Source organism: Melospiza melodia, chromosome 1, assembly GCF_035770615.1.
Source record: "Melospiza melodia melodia isolate bMelMel2 chromosome 1, bMelMel2.pri, whole genome shotgun sequence".
In the NCBI taxonomy this organism is placed as follows: Eukaryota; Metazoa; Chordata; class Aves; order Passeriformes; family Passerellidae; genus Melospiza; species Melospiza melodia.
This window is the reverse complement of record NC_086194.1, coordinates 32,689,949-32,710,784: the sequence shown is the minus strand read 5'-3', so window position 1 is coordinate 32,710,784 and position 20,836 is coordinate 32,689,949. Positions and strand designations below refer to the sequence as shown.

Below are 20,836 nucleotides of genomic sequence, written 5' to 3'. Positions count from 1 at the left end.
AAAGTTAGAGTGTCTGGGTTTTTTTCCCTGACAGTATAATGAATTTCAGCAAATTTGCCTGAGTATTTTATGCCTTTTTTCTCCTGTCTTTTCCTCATCTTCTGTACAGTGACGCACAGAAGGGAAAAATAGGAGAAAGTTAATTTGATTGTTATCAGACACAAACAATTAAGCAGCTGTTTGCAGACAGACTACAGTCATCCCTGTGTGGAGCCCAGAGGTGTCTCCTCCTTTCCCAGGCTGTACACCTGATGGATGACAAAACGTGGTGCCCCCTCTGTCCCCAGGGCACTGAAGGCGTGGGGGACTAGAGCACAAGCCAGAAGGAAGGTGCATCACTGCATCAGTGTTCTTTGGGAGGAAAGAAACCTTTAGATGTGTTTCAGACAAGTGCCTGGAGAAGCAGAAGCATTGTCCTGCCAGGGTCAGGGGGGAGCTTTAGCACCCCTGAATTTCTAGGTGTAGTAAGTGCAGGCAGAGACAGCTGTGTGGGAAGAACAGGCAGGAGGAGTTCACCAGTGGTTATAGAGCATGATCAGAGGCTAAGTGGGACTCATTTTGCTAGAAATGCCATGTGATAGGGAGTTTGAATATGTGAGCAAAGGGCACTGATGGGACAGAACCTTGAAACAGCACCAGCAGGAAAGGCAGGTCGTGCTGGAGCTGTATCAGCACCCAGGGTGATGTCCAGCCCTGCCTGGGTGCTCGGGCTGGCTTGGAGATGTCTCAGCTCATGAGCACCCTGCCCCAATATCATGGGAGTTCCCATGCAGGCTCAGGTAGAGGCAGAGAGGTGTGGAGAGGAGGGTTCCTGGTGGCCATTTCCCTCTGCTAAACCTGCACAGGGAGGCTGAGGAAGTCACTACTCCATGTGTGCAGATGCAGGGGACTTTGGGCAAGAGCTTGGAAGATTGGGAGGTACATGGGGCAGGGAGTATGTAGCCATGATATTTTCTGAAAAATCCTTTCCTTATGATTTTTTCTCCTGGGAAGCTGAGAGACCTCAGGAAAAAAATGTAAACATTGATTATCTGCTGCTGTGGAATGCAACAGGTGGATCTGTGATTGGCTTCATGTGGTTGCTTATAATTAATGGCCAATCACAATCCAGCTGTCCGGACTGTCTCAGTCAGTCACAAGCCTTTGTGATCATTCCTTTTCTATTCTTAGCTAGCCTTCTGATGAAATCCTTTTTTCTATTCTTTTAGTATAGTTTTAATATCATCTATATCATAAAATAATAAATCAAGCCTTCTGAAACATGGAGTCAAATCCTCGTCTCTTCCCTCATCCTAAGACCCCTGTGAACACCATCACAGGAGTAAAGAAATCAGTCTCCAGCAAGTCAGGTAGGTTAGACAGAGTCAGAGATGTCTGAAGCAGACTCCAGGCAGAAGGATCTGCAGTAAAATTTGAAAAGGCCTTATCTCAAGTCAGGCAGGTCTGCCTGCAGGCTGGGGCTCTCTTTTAGGCTCTGCCAAGCTCCTGGGGTGAAGTTCAAGCAGTGCTTCACTTTGCAAGGGCCTGTTGGCCCCCAGCCCATGGGAGCTCCTGAACAAGGCTATGGGAGAATGCTGAAGGCTCTCTTCTGCCCCAAAGAGTTCATGTATCCTGTACAGAGGGTTCTTCTTCACCTCATCTACTGTCTATTTATCATACAGGAACAGTAAGTGATAACAGCCTTTTATTTTATTTTTTTTTTTTAATGCAACCCATGGTTATACACTTTTATTTCAGTTTTATATTCTTTTAGTTCTATTTAATCATTGCAGATACTTCAAGAGAAGCCACACTTGCACAAGTAAACTGTAATAACAAAGTTTCATGTGCCTATAAAGAGTACTTTAATACTGAAGTGCATCACAAGCCAGAGATGCAGAGATGCTGGTCAGAAAACCACCACAGCATTGGGCAGCCTTTTCTCTGATGGAAAAGTTCTCAGAGATCAAAACTGTATCTCAGTCTCCTCTTAAATGTGAAGTGACATGGTTTTACATGCACACATGCAAATGTTGCTTGTTTGATTCACACAGGAGGGTTGGTTTATTTGGTATAATTAGAACTAGTTAGTTTGTAGGGCATATGCAATGGGAATATTTCATGTGACTTGCAAAGATAAGGCTCCATTGAAGAACAGAATGTTCTTCCTTGATGTTACCCAGAATGCATTTAATTTGCTAAGAACTTACTGCCACAACAAAATAGAAATTCAGGTGGAACAGGATATAATTGCTGCAGGTACTTTAAAACCACCAGATTGCATTTCTGATGACTGCCATGCAATTAGCAATGTAACAGAGCTGCTTGCTGGAAGGGGGAAGGCATAGAACTTGTTTCTTATGTCCCTCCCTCATGTACATGGTAAGAACAAATCCTACTGGCTGTGGAGGAAAGACAAAGCAATCCATGTACCTGAACAAAAATGTGCATCAGCCTACTGACATTTAAGTCTTGTTCTGCTTGCTCTTCTTCCCTCCATTTTAAGATCTGGACTTGGTTTTTTTCGCAAGGGAAGTCAGTCCCACCAAGGAACCTGTTGTGCGATACTGGAAATTTGCAAGGGTGTTGGAGATTAAATAAGCACATTCCCTAAGGCTAAGCTGCTAAGAACAACTGTGGCTTTTTACTTAGCTGTTCTTAACAGGGGAACCAGGAAATTGCAAGTGAGAGTTTCAAGACCAAGAGGCATATTCACTCCCAGGGTTAGAGAGTTAACCTGCCTCTTTAAACTCAGTGAAGTTGTCTCTTTATGGCCAGCACCCTGAATCATTCCCAGGAGAGGTGACAGGCACATAGAGCTCCCTGCCCCAAATGCTCAGTGTTGCAACTCTGTCACTCTCTGTGAAAGTGTTGCTGTATTTTGGTTCAAAGGAACTGATAAAATCTACTTGTGCTGACTGCTGCATCCCTGAGGACATGTGCTGTTAGTCCTGACAAGCAGGGACTTGGTTCTCATGTTTTGGTTGGCTTGGCCAACCAAAAACTTAACAGAGGTGTAGAACAGGACTTTTCCAGGTGGGAAACTTTCTGTCTAAGACAAGTCTGTGAAAGTAGCACAATATTCTGGTTACTAGGGAAGTCCTGTTTCCTCCTTCCTGAGAGGGCACCCTTTCAAAAAGACGTCATTGCATGTTGCAGCCTCTGCTTTCACCAAGCAGTAAATATTCAGCTCTCAAGTTCCCTCCTAAATTCTCATTTCCAATGTCTTTACTTGCACTCTGAATCTCCTTCTACTCATCTTGCAGCTCTCTGGCAGCTGCAGGCTCAGAGCTAAGCTCAGCATTACTGTAGCTATAGGAGATTCCTGCAGCTCAAACTGCATTTTCCTGATCTGAACCAGCATGGCTTCAGATCCTGCTCACTGTCAGCACCTTCCTACTCCACAGGTTGCTCCCACTCTCTGAACACTAGTAGTCCAGTCTTTTCCTTCAGCTTCCATTAGGCTTATATTGGGTCAAATATAATTAGATAGCTACTTAAATTGATATCAATTTAGACAAGTTGTCTAAATAGAATTTGTGGTTTTTTCCTCCACTGTTGCTCAGGTAAATCTCTCTCTATCTTCTACATTAGGACATGGGAACTGGAGTAGAAACAAAAGCATTCACTCATAGATGTTTCTGATTAATCACTAACCCTAATCATGGTCACATAAACCTCTGAAACCTCCTAAATGCTTGTATCAAATGCCTTACTAAAAGCCAGTTGATCTGTCTTTGCAATCTCCTCAAATTATTTGTAACTGTCAACAAATGAAATACCTTTGCTCACTGAGGTTTATTTTTTCCTCAGTCTGCTAGCAAATCCCTGGTGCTCTGCCACTAATCTGAGTGATATCGCTTACCAAAACTGGAGCAAGTCCATTATCTGATTCCCTTGCTGACCTGTACAGCAAATTATCTGTACTTCCACTATGCTGCAGTAAGCTCACATTTCACAAATATTTTCTTACTTGTTTTCATCAGCTACTGCATGACATCCTTATTGATTTTCAACCATCCCTCATTTCGAGTACTTTTTAAATAGATTTCCACCATTTCAGTCTTATCAATCTCAATTCAGTGTTCCTGTATTAATAGGATTTTCATATTCCTTTCCCTCCCCAGGCACATTTATGAAAGCTCTTCTTTCCTCAGCCCTCTGGTTGTTAATTTATTGTTGTGGGTGCCCTTAGCTTGTTCTCTGAGGCTCAAATCCACTCAGCTGATTATTTGCAGTCCATCTTCCCTCATTCAGTGTAAGGCTACCCTGCCACTTGCTGCTGCACATTGTGAAACTACAGCGCATGGGGCTACTGTGATCTTTCATTTTTAAGACCTAATTGTTTGTAATGCTTTCTGAGGTTCCCAGGTTTCTTTTCTTTTCCTTCTTAGATGCTAAATCACATGTTGAGATCTGCCAATGCTGCCAGTATGTGAGGGAAAAGGGCAGAGAAAATTCCATTTGTTAGATGCTGGGTTGCTTCCTCAGCTGGGGCAGCAGAGAGTTTTTCTCCTGCATACAGCCAGCCTCAAGTGCTGCTGTCTGGGGATTAATCCAGGATATCTTGAAAACCAAAACTTCATTCTTCAAATTAGTTGTTTGCACCACACTGCAGGAATTTCAGTGACTCATAAATCCTGTTATTTCAAAGTAAGGGAAGTACTTGAAAATATCACATGGAGCTTGAATGTTCCAGGCTGTTTCACAAACCAAGATTTTCAGCTAATCAGGGGACGTTACACATCTTTGCTTGGACACCCACCTCATGTTTCCTGTTCTAAATCAAAATACAGTAAGTGACATCTGTGAGTTTGCTGCCACCCTATATATGTTTTCATATGCCAGACCATGATATTATCACTTTCTGGGGAGCAGCCATATACCAAACAAACAAACACAGTTGCAAAAAGGATAAGTTAAAAAATTAAAGAATTGTAGTTAATAGAAGGTATTATTTAGCCTCCTTTGTGCTAATTTTGATACAAAGTATACCAAAAGCAGAAAAGGAATAACAGAAAAAAAAAAGAAAAAAGAAACACAGAGAAAATATTGGGATAGATTTCTTTGGTCTAATAAATTGTTGCCTAATTTCTGCAGTTTAGTGAGCCCCCTAGAGTAATATTATTCCCTTCTCTTCTGTTCTATCCTTATCCCTACTTCTGCAGCCAAACATCCAGCTTGCCTTTTGCCAGGTAAGTCACATCACACTGCTCCCTGCCATCTTTTCAGAAGCCCATTTGTGAAAACACCGAATCCTAGTACCTCTGTAACAGTAATTTTTTTAAAAATTTAAAGGTGAGGAGATGATTTTAAAAACCATGTTTGATCAAACATTTTTATGTTTTGTCATCAGAATTAGGAATACCTCACCTAATCTTTGTTTATTAATGGCAATATGACCTAACACTTAAAAATTCCTTTCTTCCTCCAGGTCTCCATGTGTTAGAAGGATGTTTGAACATCTAGCCAATACTGTTTGGGTGTGTGCAGGAGAATATCCAGATTTTTATGGCCTTACAATTTTATTCTTTTTTAAAGCAAAATACTTCCATTTAAAACAGCACATGCTCGCTTTTAAGCCTGAAAAGCTCCTAGAGCAGTTTAGCAGCAATGGGCTGCTGAGATATGCAACTCCTGCAATATCTGCTACACCTGCACTGAGCACACACTGAGGAACCTGGATCTCCATGGAGGCTGCAGTGTCTGCCCCCAGCCTGCCATTCCAGATGCTGTTCCAGTCATTCCCACTCTTTTAGCAAGCCAGTCTCTGATGGACCTGTGGTGGGACACACAACACAGGTGAAGTTTTATGTAGAAATGTTATCTACAAGTGTTAAAGAAACCACTGGTTTAGTTATGTGTATCCTGAAGTAAACTTTTGCTTTCCTCTTAAAGATGAGGTCTGGTAATTATAGACTACTAAGGGGAGGGCCTTGTCAAGAGCAAATGCTCTCCTTCCCTGAATCCAGGATATCCTCTGGAAGACTCCTGACTCCTGCTTTAGAGCATCTTGGCAACAAAACTGATCCCTTAACATCATGACTTCAGCAGAAGTAACATTAGTATATGCACCCATCAAGTGACAACAAAATGCCATAATTCACCATTGTTCCTTTCATCAGAAAGGCAGTTTTGCTTCTACTTGCAAAGTTTCATCTAAGAAGCACCAAAATAACAACCCATAAGCTCCTTCTGCAGGATGAATGCTTTCAGGGCTGCATATGACAATCCTGCAGGCTTGGTGACCTCAGGGAATACTACTAGCAACAGCTGAGTTGTGTCAACTGGCACAGGAACTGGCTCCCAGGGGACAGAAAAGTGTAGTGTGGCACAGACCACACAGAGCCATCCCTCTCTCTTGACACACAGCCCTCCAACACTGCACAAACAATTCAAAGAGGTGTAAGAAAAGGGTGTCCAATAACAAGCACTGTAACTGCATGTGTCTTTCTAGGGTTCCATTCACAGTAGGCTGTGAATACTTGAATGAAGTACTGTTTCTTTTGAACTTTAGACTGTTTAGAACCTTTTTCTAAACAGTGTTTCCCCAGAATTTCACAGGACAACAAATAGAAAGAAATACTCCATTTTATTTTCAACCGTTCATTTCTCAGGTGTAAAAAGCCTGTCCCAAAATAACCAATAAACTATAAAATACAAAGTCCACACGTTTATACTTGTAATTTTATTCCTGCAGGAGACTTGAGAAATGAAACGTTAAAAGTGACATTTTATTTCATTTCAAAACATATTACTTCTGAATAAACTTAAAAGGTCAAAAGCATTTAAAAGTTCTACTGGTGGTGGCTTCAGAGGAATCTTTCCAATTGTGAACTCCTTTGCTTCAAACTGTTGCCACTCTTCTGCTGACAGTTCGCTCTTGGGAGTGAATAACTTGTCTGAGGCAGGGCTGGCGTTGGTGGCTGCAGCAGACGCTGAGGTGACAGGATGGGCAGCGGCACTGCCGCCCTGCCCAAATAAAGCTCCGCTCGAGGGCGAGCCAGAAGGGGCTACGGTGGCACCAAAGGCTCCAAAGGCTGCAGGGCTGCTTGCAGAGCTCCCAGCAGAAGCACTGCCAAAGCCTGAGAAGCCAGAAGTCCCAAAGGCACCGGCTGTGGCAGCTGCTTTGAAGGAGAAGGAGGCTGCGGAGGGAGCGGCCGGGCTGCCAAAGCCGACGGACTGGGCTGTGCTGGGAGAGGATGCTGTCCCAAACGCAGGAGGATTTGCAGCAGCAGAAGAGCTCCCAGCAGCAGGGCTGCTCCCAGATGATGCTGGACTGATGAGGCTGGAACTGGCTTTAAAGGAGAAATTGCTGGCACTGGTACTGCTGCTGCTGCTGCTCACAGGAAAGCCTGCAAGCAGAGAATTGACAAAAAATATTAGAATTGGTACCCCAGGGATACTAAACAACCACTAAATTTCAAAGATGCAGCAGCACACTACAGAAAATGTGTAAATGTTTTGGCTCTTAGCATAGGAACTTACTGGACAGCCCAAAGCCTGAGGTTTGCTGTCCTCCCATTCCAAAGGCAGGTGCTGCTTGAGTGCCTGGGGCCTTGAAAGCAGAGACCTGAAAAAATTCCAGAGACATACATGAAAACTAGATTCCAAAACAGGGAATTCTCTCTCAGTAGCTAGTTGAAACAGACCCAGAGCTGCCCAGTCCTACTGAACCCAGCTCCAACCATGCTGGACAGTGATCATTCCTCACAACTGCCTGTTCTTGCAGTGCTCTAAGGCCACACCTGCTCTTCTCTGTAAAACCCTCCAGAAATGCAAACCTGTAACAACTGATTGATTTTTGCCTGTCAGTCCATGACTTGATCCCTTCTGGGAGCTCTCATTCTCACCTCTTACCATTCCAGGTTGTGCTCTGTGACTGTATTTAGGGCACAGCTTTGACTCACTCTCTTCTCTGTCCTCAGCACATCTGTGTCTGTCACTGTCTCCTGTGGTAAAGCCCAAATCCTGCTTGTCCACCCTCAGCACTGAAGAGATCAAGGGCTGGGATCACATCACCCAACGTTCCCTGCACTTCATGCAGCCTGCACTCAAAGAGAGCCACTTCCTCCGCCTCCCTGATTATTTCATGTGGGCTTGAACTCAGGCATTTGCTTCTGCAAACCCATCTCCATTTACAAGTGTTTGTCACCTTCCCAGCACCAATGACTCTTTCTGTCTTCAAATGGTATCCAAAGGCTTCTCTCCCACTTATCCCTCAATTCTGACATTGGCCAAATGCTCCATTTATCCTAAGGTGTCTGGAGGGGAATTCTGGTCCAGTCTGCTGATCCTCTCTTGGAAAAGTCAACATCAGCACATGGGAAAAAAAGGTGTGGTGGGGATTGGCCTCTTCCTGGTCATGTACACAGCCAGATGTCAGGGGGCTTGCAATGAGAGTATTCCAAAGCTGGGATCCAGCTGCTGCCTTGCTACCATGGAACCATCCCTATGGACGTTTTTCCCCAGTTAACTGAAGGGCTTTATAATAGCACCTGGGATTCACTGATTTCTGGAGTCCTGAGAATACGCCCAGGTTGCACATCACAATTGCCACATCTCAGAAATCTCTTTTTAGCCACAATAAACATCTGTGTAAATTACTTCATTAAAAATGACATCATGCACAGAGACATGATGCCATTTGTGAATACTTACCAAAGATGCTTTTGTGGATGCATTTAAACCTTTCAACTGAAGCAGCCGATTTTTCCATTGTAGTGCTAACTTTTGAACAGCATCTATCTGAAAAGGGGGAAATAAAAGCATGGTTTTATTATTTAAGGCTTAAAAACAAAAGTGTCATCTGGCAACTGAAGGAAAAAAAAGATATCTAGAATTAGAAAAGAAATTTCAGTAACCCAATAAGATATTTTCTTTCCTGGAACTTCAACGTGAGGAGCTGATGTCTTTGTTTTTAACAGAGAATTCTTTTAAACTCTCTTACTATTGTCCTTAAACCAACCCTTTTACTTTACATAGGAGTAACATTCAGACAAGTTCTGGGACTTTTCAAATCCAAGTTCTATTTTTTTCTGAATTAGATGCTGGGGGGGGGGGGGAAAGAAACAAAACAAGATATGTAAGTTTTATATATATGAGAACAGACTCTACAATCTCGCCTTTCCACTTATGCACTCACTCGCTAGGCTGAAGTCCTAAGATTTACCTTAGCTTCTTCCACATTTTTGGAAAAAACCCCACCTAATTTCAAACCACTGTAACTCAGAACAGTTCCATTGTATCATCCTAAAATAGTCACTTTTGATGAAATTACCTTCCCTAATTTAAATCAACCCCCTGAGTGTGATCCATCAGACAACTGCACAGAACAGTGCAGCAATAAATGGTATCTGTGTCTTGATAACTGTGATTTACTACTAAGCCAAAACCTAACAAGTCTTCAAACAACCTTTCAGAAATTCCAAATGTGTACTTCCTACATTTATACTTAAGTTTAGCAACACACCTAATTTGATGCCTGGCCTAATTGAATTTTCTCTAAAACCTAGACAAGTAAAACACCTAGTGTCACAAATGCCTGCAAAAATTGAGTGAGTAATCTTTCTGTAGACAAATTCCTTCATTTTTCAAAAGAGTCTTGTACCACAAACATCAATAATTCTTTTGTGTCTAGTCACATGCTGGAAGATCATGTTGCTTGGTATCTGCTCCTGTATAACAAACTGGAAAATTCAGATTTTGACCCAGTTTAAGAACAGAAACACGGAAAAGACATGCTGTACCTAAACATCTTGTAAGAGAACTGTTTCATACAGTTATCACCTATACACTGAGAGTTAGAAAAGCTTGCATTTACTGCTTTGATGAGATCACTATTTATTTATTTATTTATTTATTTAAATAGCCACGGAGAGCAGATTGTTTATTATTTGTTGTTTATTATTATTTTAATTGAAATTTTTAAAAAATATGGGTCTCCTGTCTCTAAAAATGTGATTCTGGTAAATCTAAACCTATGAAGCAAGAATGGTGACAAGAGCAATTCCTTCTGTAACACAGAACCCAGATTAGGAAAGAGTGCAATGTAGTTTGAATTAATTTGAATTACTTGCATCTGTCCAACAGCCTAATTTCTTTCCTGGCACAACAATAAACTGTTAGCTTCCTTGGTATTGACAGGACTACAAGGGAGGAATGATATATACACACTGCGAGATGTTTTATATAAAAACATATGCCTTACTTCCAAATGAGTATATACATATCTGTTTCTAGAAAATAAGTAGCTGCTATTTTCATCATTAATTCCCTGCAACAAAGGTATGTAAAAGAACAAGGACAAGTTCTATTTAAAGCACCAAATAACCACCTATAACAATCAAACTGCCTAATAGTGTATAAGGCATTAAACTTTTGAGACAGGATTCAAGTAACTTCTACAAATAACACACAGGAGCAGGGACAAGATTCAGTCAAGGAGTGTCTATTATTGCATTCACTCTGATGCACAGGAATTGAAAAATATTTTGGTATTCTGATAATTTCCTAGAGTGGGAGATAAATGAATCAAGAGTTGCCACCTGAAGAACAGCAACAAGTCCTGTCCAAAGAGAGTCCACACCAGCCAAGATGTGATAAATACTTACATAATTCCCAACGATATTGTTTGCTCTGCTGTCATAATACTCCACACGCAGCTCTTCTGGTGAGACATCTGAAAAGCCTGCAAGGACAGGAAGAGTCAAAAACCTCCAAGAAAAGAGACTGATACTTCCAACTGCCCTCTACAGTTATGAGGACATGGACCTTGATACATTGTCTCTCTTAAGAGAGTTATAGTCAGAGACAAAAAAAACATTCATTACAGAGTGTCAGAGGTGTGAACGTCCAAACTGAATCTTCCCTCCACGAATATTACTTTCTGTTGTATGACAAGGCAAATCATCACCTTGCAAATGGTTGCTCAGAGGTACAACAATGTTGCAAGTCACAGAAACATCCTCAACAGCAGCAATACACAACACTGAAAACTTACCTACCTGAGACATTCGGCTTTTCTTTCATTGGTGAGTAACATGAAAATATCCATTGTCCAGAAGATTGCCAAATTTCCATGTCTTTCACTACACACTCACTAACAAAAAAACCAAAATCACAGATGAAGGTGAAATTGCATGGTCAAACCAAAAATGCCAGTAACAACCAATTCAAACAATTGGTCAGAACTGAAAACCTGCTACTATGAAAACCAATTGTTTTCTTAATGTAATCTTAAAAAAAGTAGTGGAAAGTGTTTCCAAAGCCTTGCTTCTTTGGGAAATCACACTGCTGCTTCTCAGTACCTGCCTGCAGCTGCTGGTCACTTGTAGCTGACTGTAACATTCACCTCTATGAAACCAATAGTTCTGCTGTTGGCAGAAAGATTTGTTGTCTTAAGTGACAAAAAACAAAGTAAAATAATTCATTTGTATAAGGGGCTTTGATTTCTGATTTTCAAGCACTGAAATCTGTTTCCTTGCTTATCTTCCTGATCACAACTTAAATACCACACCATATTAATAATATCACAGTTGACTGTCTGCCCAGCCCAGGTGCCAAACAAGGATCACTTCCTCCCCATGCCAGCATCATTCCAGAGACCCAAATGAAGTGATGCTCTCTCTGGTTCTTTCCATGTCCCAGCTTTCTCCCCACGATCCTGTCCTCTGCATTATCTCTAGGAATTCAGTGAGCTTTCAACCTGCTCATTCTAAATGCTTCCAGTAAGACAGGACTGTAACTTACAGAAGTCTCTCCTCTTCATCTTTAGAGCCATCAGCAACACTCTGACTGCTGGCTAAGGCAGAGAACCTGTTCTGTGAAAAGTCTGCATTTCTGCTGCTGCCTCCTGACGATCCAAAGTCAGAGGAGCCAAAGAATCCTCTTCCGTGATCTCTGCTGCCACCCCACGTATCAGACTTGAAGGAAGATGGCTGGATAACATTGCTGTATCTCTGGTTAGAGGCACCCCATCCTCCTCCTCTTCCGCTAGTACCTGCCAATTAAAACAAACAAATCAAACAAAAAAGCAAACAAATTTTTAATCATTAAGATATGAATCAACATCAAAGAAAAAAGTAAGTATTTAACTGTAACTAGTCTTAGAGTGGCAATAAAATGTTTGAAATTAAAACATAGTTTTTTCCTAGTAACTTAACCTCATTATTAAGTCAGCTTAACTAGTGAGTTACCCAGGATAGTTCTCAAGTCCTGCTTCTCAAAAAGAACAGTTTGGGTTGGAAGGTGCCTTTAAAAGTCATCTAGTTCCATCGCCCCTGTGCCTTAATGAGAGAGACACCTTCAACTACATCACTGTGCCAACAACTCGTGGCACTAAAGACACTGGCTCAGTTTTGCTTACGTTGTTTCATGAAGTAACTACCCCAGGAGAAAAAGATTGAATTGAATGCACTGTAAGTTTATGTTAGGGGCTCCTGCCTCTGTAGCTCCAGCAGGGGCTCTGCTCCAGCACAGGGAGCTCCTGAGTTTCATTTTGAGACCTCGGACACACCTGTGTGTGTCGTTACAGGCAAACCCCGACCCTCCTTCCAGCAGGAATAAGGACAACTGCCTGCAGTGAGTTCCTGCCATGCCATCGCTGCAGCCCCCAGCTCTCTGTCATGCCCCTTTCCTTCCCAAAGCTCCCACATACCCAGAGCAGATGGGAATGGAAACAGCCTTCACTGGGTACAGCTGCTGGAAACTTGCTCGCTGCTCATGAGAACAGTTTTCCAAGCTGTTTTCCCACTGCCTTGCGGCACATCCCGCAGCCACAGAATCACAAGATCAATTAAGTCGGAAAAGAGCTCTGAGACCATCGAGTTCAACCAAACATCACCTTGACCAAACAGACCTCTGACCAAACAGCACCGTGTCAACAAGACCACGGCACAAGTGCCACATCCAGTCCTTCCTTAAGCACCTCCAGGGAGAGTGACTGCACCACCTCCCTGGGCAGTCCATTCCAATGTTCGGTCACCCTTTCTGTGACTGCCCAACCAACCCTCCCGTGGTGCAGCTCACGGCTGTGTCTCCTGGTGTGCTGGGAGAAGGGACCGACCTCCCCCTGCCCACAGCCTCCTGTCAGGCGCTTGTAGAAAGCGGTAAGTCGCCCCCAAGTCTCCTTTTCTCCAGGCTAAACACCCCCAGCACCCTCGGCCGCTCCTGACAGGACCTGTGCTCCAGACCCTCCATCAGAGCTCAGCTCGGCGAGTGCGGAGCCAGAGGCTGCTGCCGACACCCGCCAGGCCCGCTCTGCTCGGAGCAGCGCCCGGGGCGGCCAGCGCCGCGTCCCCCCGCCCTCCAGTCCCGTCCCGTCCCGTCCCGGCGCGGAGCAGAGCGGGTACCGTGGGCCGGGGGCGGCCCGGGGCGGCCGGCGGCGCCGCGGGGGTGCTCGTTCCAGCAGCGCTCCCCGAAGCGGCAGTAGCCGCGCAGGAAGAACTGGCAGACGCCCATGGCCGCCCCGCCGTCGCGCGGCTCTGACGCGCCGGGCGGGCGCCGGGCGGGCCCGCGGGTGGGGCCGGGCCGGGCTCGGCCTCGGGCAGGGCCGGCGGGAGGCGGGAGTAGGCCGGCGCATACATCCCGTCGGAGCTGGGGATAGCGCTGAAACCAGCTGCTGGTAAAGCCAAGTGCGGATTTGATTTGTGCTGCGCAAACCTGCAGGCGCGGACACAGTAAAATAGCCGCCCCTCGGCTGTGACGGGCCCTGTCTCACATAAGCTCCGCACAGCCTGCGCGGTAAAGCGCTTCTGTGCTGTATCGCTGTATCTTTACGGGTAGACCAAGGGGTGTATAGCCCACGGCTACAGAATCAGCAGGGTCGGAAGAGACCTTTAGGATCACCCGGACCAACCACCAACCTATCCCTACCACTGCAATCCACTAAACCACATCACCCGGCAGATCCAGGCACCGCTTAAACACCCCCAGGGATGGTGATGTTGTCTGCAAAAATTGGATTAATTACCCAGTGAGAAGCCAATAATTACACATTTGAAAGACTTTATTTCACAGTTGCACAAGCCCGGTGCTAGATGGTACTCCACAAATCAAGCACACCAACTATCAAAACTTTTTGTATTTATACATTTTAGCAAACAAAGGAATTAGCCTTCATTAGCTACAAGTTACACAGCTCTCTTACTAATTCGTATTCTATCTTCTATTGGTTAATTGTTCTCTCACTTCTCATGTCAATTAGTCCTCATGCTCAGTCTTTTTCTTCTTGTGGGCCCATGGGTTTCTTGGGTTGGTGGTCCATGAGCTGCTGGTTACAGATCCCCCTGCTGGAATTACCTTTTACCTAGTCAGAGCTGGTTTCAGCACAGTTGCTGAGTTGTTTTTATTCTTTTCTTCCTTATCTTGAGGGTTCTGACAAATACTATTGTGGCATGTAAATTCTGCATTCTTTGTGTCCATTATCAGTGGTAACTCCTTCTTCCCAAGCTTTGTCAACCTCACCCAGGGCTGAGATCACTGAAGCATGTCCAGCCCTGAACCCTAACAAGGCAATTCTACCTACAAATAATTTGTTTTTCCAACACATGAGCACATTTAGAGCTTGCCAGCTGCTATCTCTTTCAGGGATTAAATCTTCCTTCTTGTTGATTAGGTTTGAAAGTATATAAAGATCAGGCATTAAACAACATCCTTTCTTAGGAAAATTGTACCACATATTGCAACAGTGACTCCACCACCTCCCTGGGCAACCTATTCCAATGTCTGACCACCCTAACAGTGAAAAACTTTTTTCTAATATCTAACCTGAATCTCCCTGTCTTAGGCTAAGGCCATTTTCTGTAGTTCTCTCACTGTAGGTACAGTATAGCTTGGAGATGTTGAGCTGTTGCTGTCTGAAGTGTATAAAAGTAGCTGGCTGGCACACAGAGGCTGTGCTACATTTAGGGATTCACTGCCCGTGTGCACAGCCATGTAACAAAGATCTCTGTACATCAGGCATGGCATCACCAGCCAGGCAAGGGAGGGATTGTCCCGCTTGGCTCTGTGCTGGGGTGGCTTCATCTCAAATCCTGGGGCAGTTTTGAGCACCTCAGGAGAAGAATGATATAAAGCTGGTAGAGAGCATCCAAAGGAGGGCAGTGAAGATCAAGAAGGGCCTTGAGGGGAAACTGTATGAGGACCAGCTGAGGGCACTTGGTTTGTTCAGCCTGGAGAAGATGAGATGAGTTGCAGTCTACAACTTCTCAGGCAGTAGAGGGGCAGGCACTGGCCTCTTCTCACCACTGACCAGTGACAGGACCTGAGGGAATGGCCTGAAGTTGTGTCAGGGAAGGTTTAGGTGGGGTATTAGAAAAAGGTTTTTCACCTGGAGGCTGGTTGGGTGCTAAGAAAGCTCCCCAGGGAAATCATCACAGCACCAACCTGACAGGGCTCAGGCACATGGTGTGACTCTTGGGGATGGTCCTGTGCAAGGCCAGGAGTTTGATTTGATGATCCTTGTGGGTCACTTCCAAGTCAGGATATTCTATGAACTCTACTCTGCATGCAAATCTGCTTCTTGCACCCAGTGGAATCCATACTTGGGAGTTCTGGGTGTCCAGGTGGGATGGCCAAAAGCCTTGACTAGACCATCTTGCTTCCTCTGGCAATGGAGAATTGGTTGACAGAACTGCAGCCTGTACTGACCAGCTGATCATGGACTCCATCAAATCCTCTCCAGTCTCAAGGTGCAATGCTGCAGAGAGACTCAAGTAAGTGCAAAAAGGGGAATAGAATTCTTGGATCAGCAGGTACACCAGTGTTCCTCTTTCAAATGGTGTATATTTATCAGTGTAACTAGTCAGGGGGATTGGGGTTGTGTAACTACTGAAGGTCTGGACCTAAGGGTAAAGGAATTGCATAACCTGAATGTTATTAAATTAAATGATGGGAACATGCCAATGCCCAATTCTTCCCCATAGCATCTAGGATGCATCTCCAAAAGCTGGAATGTGTTTAGGGGAGATCCAGTGACTAAAGATAAATGAAGAGATATTGTCATCATGAGTGGCCACTTTATAAATTGCAGTATGGGGAAAATGTGTCACTGCACATTAATATTATTTTACAGTGGATGTTGGAAAAGAGGATGAGGTTTTATGTGCAAATGTTACTTCCCTTCATTCCACACCCCTAAAACAGCAGGATGGAGATGGATAAAGAGGATACAGCTCAAAATATAGAGCACAGACAAGCAGTGGGGTCAGAGCATCAGCCATTTTTTTCTGGACATGTTCCTTGTACTACTTTTGATTTTTTCAATTGGAAATGATCTGTTGGTTCATAATGAGAGAATCCTGAAGGAATGTATCAGCTTTTGGAAACTATCATGCTGACTCATAGCCCTAATTAGTGGGATATGTAGGCTATATTGAACCCCTTTTTAATGTGGATGAGAAGAGAATGGTATGAGAGAAGTCAAAAGGATAGGCAGGGGTTTTGGGCTCTGAAATGGCCCCTCCTTCTGACCTGAATCCATGTGCCATTTGTGGACAGGAAGGGTCAACTTAAAGATGTAAACATTAGGATGCTGGAAGATTTTGATAATTAGTGAAGGGGACTGGAGGAAATTATACAGGCATCCCTCACAGATCATCTAGTTTCAGTAAAGTTGGGGAATAAAACAACAGATTATAGACAGACAGCAAAGGCACACATTCAGTAATAACTATCAGTAAGGGCTCACAAAAAATTTACAATATCAATTGTTGGGGCAATGGGGAAAAAAGCTTTTGTGGCCAGTCCTACATCCCACAGACAGTACATTTGGAGATAATACATTGATACAAGAGTAGGTTTTAAATATTTGACTGAAACATTCTTTCTTTTGACACCATATTTTTCATATAGTCTTTGTACAGAATTTCACAGGACAGCATATAGAAGGAAATGTTCTATTTTAGTTTCAACAGTTCATCTTTCAGATGTAAGAAGTCCATCCCAATACAAGGTTCAAAAGTTTATACTTGTGCATTTGTTTCTGCAGAAGAGAACTGAGAAAGGAAATAAAAATTAACAACATTTCAGAATAAACTGAAAAGGTTAAAAGCATTTAAGTTCTACTGGTGGTGGCTTCAGAGGAATCTTTCCAATTGTGAACTCCTTTGCTTCAAACTGCTGCCACTCTTCTGCTGACAGTTCGCTCTTGGGAGTGAATAACTTGTCTGAGGCAGGGCTGGCGTTGGTGGCTGCAGCAGACGCTGAGGTGACAGGATGGGCAGCGGCACTGCCGCCCTGCCCAAATAAAGCTCCGCTCGAGGCCGAGCCAGAAGGGGCTACGGTGGCACCAAAGGCTCCAAAGGCTGCAGGGCTGCTTGCAGAGCTCCCAGCAGAAGCACTGCCAAAGCCTGAGAAGCCAGAAGTCCCAAAGGCACCGGCTGTGGCAGCTGCTTTGAAGGAGAAGGAGGCTGCGGAGGGAGCGGCCGGGCTGCCAAAGCCGACGGACTGGGCTGTGCTGGGAGAGGATGCTGTCCCAAATGCAGGAGGATTTGCAGCAGCAGAAGAGCTCCCAGCAGCAGGGCTGCTCCCAGATGATGCTGGACTGATGAGGCTGGAACTGGCTTTAAAGGAGAAATTGCTGGCACTGGTACTGCTGCTGCTGCTGCTCACAGGAAAGCCTGCAAGCAGAGAATTGACAAAAAATATTAGAATTGGTACCCCAGGGATATGAAACAACCACTAAATTTCAAAGATGCAGCAGCAGCAGCACACTACAGAAAATGTGTAAATGTTTTGGCTCTTAGCATGGGAACTTACTTGACAGCCCAAAGCCTGAGGTTTGCTGTCCTCCCATTCCAAAGGCAGGTGCTGCTTGAGTGCCTGGGGCCTTGAAAGCAGAGACCTGAAAAAATTCCAGAGACATACATGAAAACTAGATTCCAAAACAGGGAATTCTCTCTCAGCAGCTAGTTGAAACAGACCCAGAGCTGCCCAGTCCTACTGAACCCAGCTCCAACCATGATCAACAGTGATCACTCTTCACAACTGCCTGTTCTTGCAGTGCTCTAAGGCCATACCTGCTCTTCTCTGTAAAACCCTCCAAAAATGCAAATCTGTAACAACTGATCGATTTTTGCCTGTCAGTCCATGACTTGATCCCTTCTGGGAGCTCTCATTCTCACCTCTTACCATTCCAGGTTGTGCTGTGACTGTATTTAGGGCACAGCTTTGACTCACTCTCTTCTCTGTCCTCAGCACATCTGTGTCTGTCACTGTCTCCTGTGGTAAAGCCCAAATCCTGCTTGTCCACCCTCAGCACTGAAGAGATCAAGGGCTGGGATCACATCACCCAACCTTCCCTGCACTTCATGCAGCCTGGACTCAAAGAGAGCCACTTCCTCTGCCTCCCTGATTATTTCATGTGGGCTTGAACTCAGGCATTTGCTTCTGCAAACCCATCTCCATTCACAAGTGTTTGTCACCTTCCCAGCACCAATGACTCTTTCTGTCTTCAAATGGTATCCAAAGGCTTCTCTCCCACTTATCCCTCAATTCTGACATTGGCCAAATGCTCCATTTATCCTAAGGTGTCTGGAGGGGAATTCTGGTCCAGTCTGCTGATCCTCTCTTGGAAAAGTCAACATCAGCACATGGGAAAAAAAGGTGTGGTGGGGATTGGCCTCTTCCTGGTCATGTACACAGCCAGATGTCATGGGGCTTGCAATGAGACTATTCCAAAGCTGGGATCCAGCTGCTGCCTTGCTACCATGGAACAATCCCTATGCATGATTTTCCCCAGTTAACCGAAGGGTTTTATAATAGCACCTGGGATTCACTGATCTCTGGAGTCCTGAGAATATGCCCAGGTTGCACATATTGCCACATCTCAGAAATCTCTTTTTAGCCATAATAAACATCTGTGTAAATTATTTCATTAAAAATGACATCATGCACAGATACGTTGCCATTTGTGAACACCTACCAATGCTGCTTTGGCTACTGCATTTAAAGCTTTCCACTGTATCAGCCAATTTTCCCACTGTTCTGCTAACAGTTCATCAGCATCTATCTGAAAAGAGAGAGAAATAAAGTGCATATTTTTATTACTGGGGAAGGCTTTAAAAAATAAAAAAAAAAGAAAAGTGGTGTGTCAACAAAAATATTTAGAATCAGAAAAGAAACTTCACTAATCCAACAGAGGAATTTTGCTTTCCTTCCATTTCAAGGGGAAAAGATGAATTTTTTGTTATTAATACAGGATTCATTTAAATACTCTTACTGTTGCCCTTATATCAAATTTTTATGTCTTCACATAAAGAGCAATATTACATTGGACATTCTGAGCCAGAGATCTCAGGCATAAAGATGATGGTATGGTAGACCATATGGACCAGCTGCTTTTTTGGCATTCTCATTGGTGCACAGGAATTGAAGGATATTTTGGCATTCTGATCATCTCCTAGAGTTGGGAGATAAGTCAAGAGTTGCCACCTGAAGATTGGTAACAAGTCTTATCCCAAAGACTGTCCCCATAAGTTATCATTTTTAAACTGCTTACACATTTCTCAATCATAGTTTGCTGTCATAGTACTCCAGGTGCAGTTCTTCTCAAAGAAGACATCTGAAAAGCCTGCAAGGACAGGAAAAATCAAAAACTTCTAAGAAAACAGATTAATACTTCTAACCACCCTCCATAGTTACAAAGACTTGGTACATTGTCTTGTCCTGAAACAGTTACAGTGGGAGACACGAAGGATTCATTACAGAACTCCAGAAGCGTAAACGCCCCAGATGAATTGGCAAACGCCGGCTCTTCGAGCACGAATAAAGATAGGCAAGCGCTGCCTTCGGCTCTCCGTTTAGTGCCTCGCCTTCCGAAGCTGCCCCACGCCGAGGGCGGAGAGAATGGGAACAGCACGCAGCTGCTGCAGCCGCTCCCGGCAGCAGAGATGCCCGGGCCGCTTTCCCGCGGCCCCGCGGCCCATCCCGCAGTCCTTCAGCCAGCGCACAGTCCTGGGAGTGCCGAACCAGAGGCTGCCCCGACAGCCCCAGCCGAGACCCGCCCGGCCCGGCCCGCTCTGCTCGGGGCTCCCGCCGGCAGCGGCCGCACGGAGCGGGCACCGGGGCAGGAGCGGGAGCCGCCCAAGGTCCCGCCGCGCTCGGGCACGGAGCGCCGGGGGTGCGGGGCCCGCCGAGCGGAGATGCCCCTGCCGGGGCCGGGCCCGAGCCCCGCAGAGCCGAAGGACGATCGCGCCCGCCCCGCGCTGCCGGGGACTATTCACCCCTGGCGACAACGGGGGCCGCGACTTTAAAAGCGGATGCAAAACAGATAAAAGAGCCTGTCCAGTCCAAAAAGCACACAGTTCCCTTCAGAATTCCAGTAGTGCGGAATCAAAGAGTGGAGACACCAGGAACACGTATCGTGGCCAGGAGAAGTGAAAAGGCAAGGGTAAACAAAAAAAGTCGCACACCCTTCACTTACTGCTGAATAAAGAAGGGAGCTGCAGGAACCACAATGGAGGCCGTGAGTGCATCTAGTCCTGTCTGTACAGGCAGAGTTGTCAGGATGAGGAAGGAAACGAGGATCAAGTCTACAAAGAAGTACTGACTTGGAAAAACCAGGATTTACTTAGGAGAAGCTGGAGGAACTTCAGAACTAAAACAGAATAAAAATCCACAGCACAAGCGAGGTAGAGGCAGGCAAGCACCAAATTTTGAAGTTAACTCACTAGTCTAATAGAACCAGACCTGAAAAAATCATCAAGTTAGAAGAGAGGCGACAAAACTACAATGCAGCTATGAATAAACTAGCACAGGAGCAGGACAGATGTCATTTGTATAGTTTTCCAGAACTGGCAAGAAGCACACAATGTCGATGACACCCAAAGCTTGAGAGGCTGGACTTAGAGGCTGT

The 20,836-nt window shown here is 44.8% G+C and overlaps 2 protein-coding genes across 2 annotated transcripts; both read right to left on the bottom strand.

Moving 5' to 3' along the window:
- Positions 1-6,552: 6,552 nt before the first annotated feature.
- On the bottom strand, positions 6,553-13,440 carry LOC134416464 (nucleoporin NUP42-like). Its single transcript, XM_063153147.1, has 7 exons — positions 13,332-13,440; positions 11,731-11,980; positions 10,986-11,080; positions 10,593-10,669; positions 8,641-8,727; positions 7,468-7,552; positions 6,553-7,334 (listed from the first exon to the last, which is right to left on the bottom strand). The coding sequence occupies exons 1-7, from the start codon at positions 13,438-13,440 to the stop codon at positions 6,724-6,726; spliced, it is 1,314 nt and encodes a 437-aa protein (XP_063009217.1). The 3' UTR covers positions 6,553-6,723.
- A 3,335-nt stretch (positions 13,441-16,775) lies between these two features.
- On the bottom strand, positions 16,776-20,791 carry LOC134416456 (nucleoporin NUP42-like). The gene is made up of 5 exons (XM_063153135.1): positions 20,405-20,791; positions 19,481-19,552; positions 18,905-18,991; positions 17,740-17,824; positions 16,776-17,600 (listed from the first exon to the last, which is right to left on the bottom strand). Exons 2-5 carry the CDS (start codon positions 19,493-19,495, stop codon positions 17,026-17,028), a joined length of 762 nt encoding a protein of 253 aa, XP_063009205.1. The 5' UTR covers positions 19,496-19,552; positions 20,405-20,791; the 3' UTR covers positions 16,776-17,025.
- Between the last annotated feature and the right edge of the window lie 45 nt (positions 20,792-20,836).

Bases quoted from the DNA above. Each gene is read 5' to 3' on its own strand.
- LOC134416456 (XM_063153135.1), bottom strand. The intron at 17,825-18,904 runs GTAGGTGTTCAC...GAATTTTTTCAG, and splicing joins CAGTAGCCAAAGCAGCATTG to GTCTCTGCTTTCAAGGCCCC. The intron at 17,601-17,739 runs GTAAGTTCCCAT...CTCTGCTTGCAG, and splicing joins CTCAGGCTTTGGGCTGTCAA to GCTTTCCTGTGAGCAGCAGC.
- LOC134416464 (XM_063153147.1), bottom strand. From the start codon at position 13,440: ATGGGCGTCTGCCAGTTCTTCCTGCGCGGCTACTGCCGCTTCGGGGAG. The intron at 11,981-13,331 runs GTACCCGCTCTG...TTTAATTGGCAG, and splicing joins CGGGCCGCCCCCGGCCCACG to GTACTAGCGGAAGAGGAGGA. The intron at 7,335-7,467 runs GTAAGTTCCTAT...CTCTGCTTGCAG, and splicing joins CTCAGGCTTTGGGCTGTCCA to GCTTTCCTGTGAGCAGCAGC.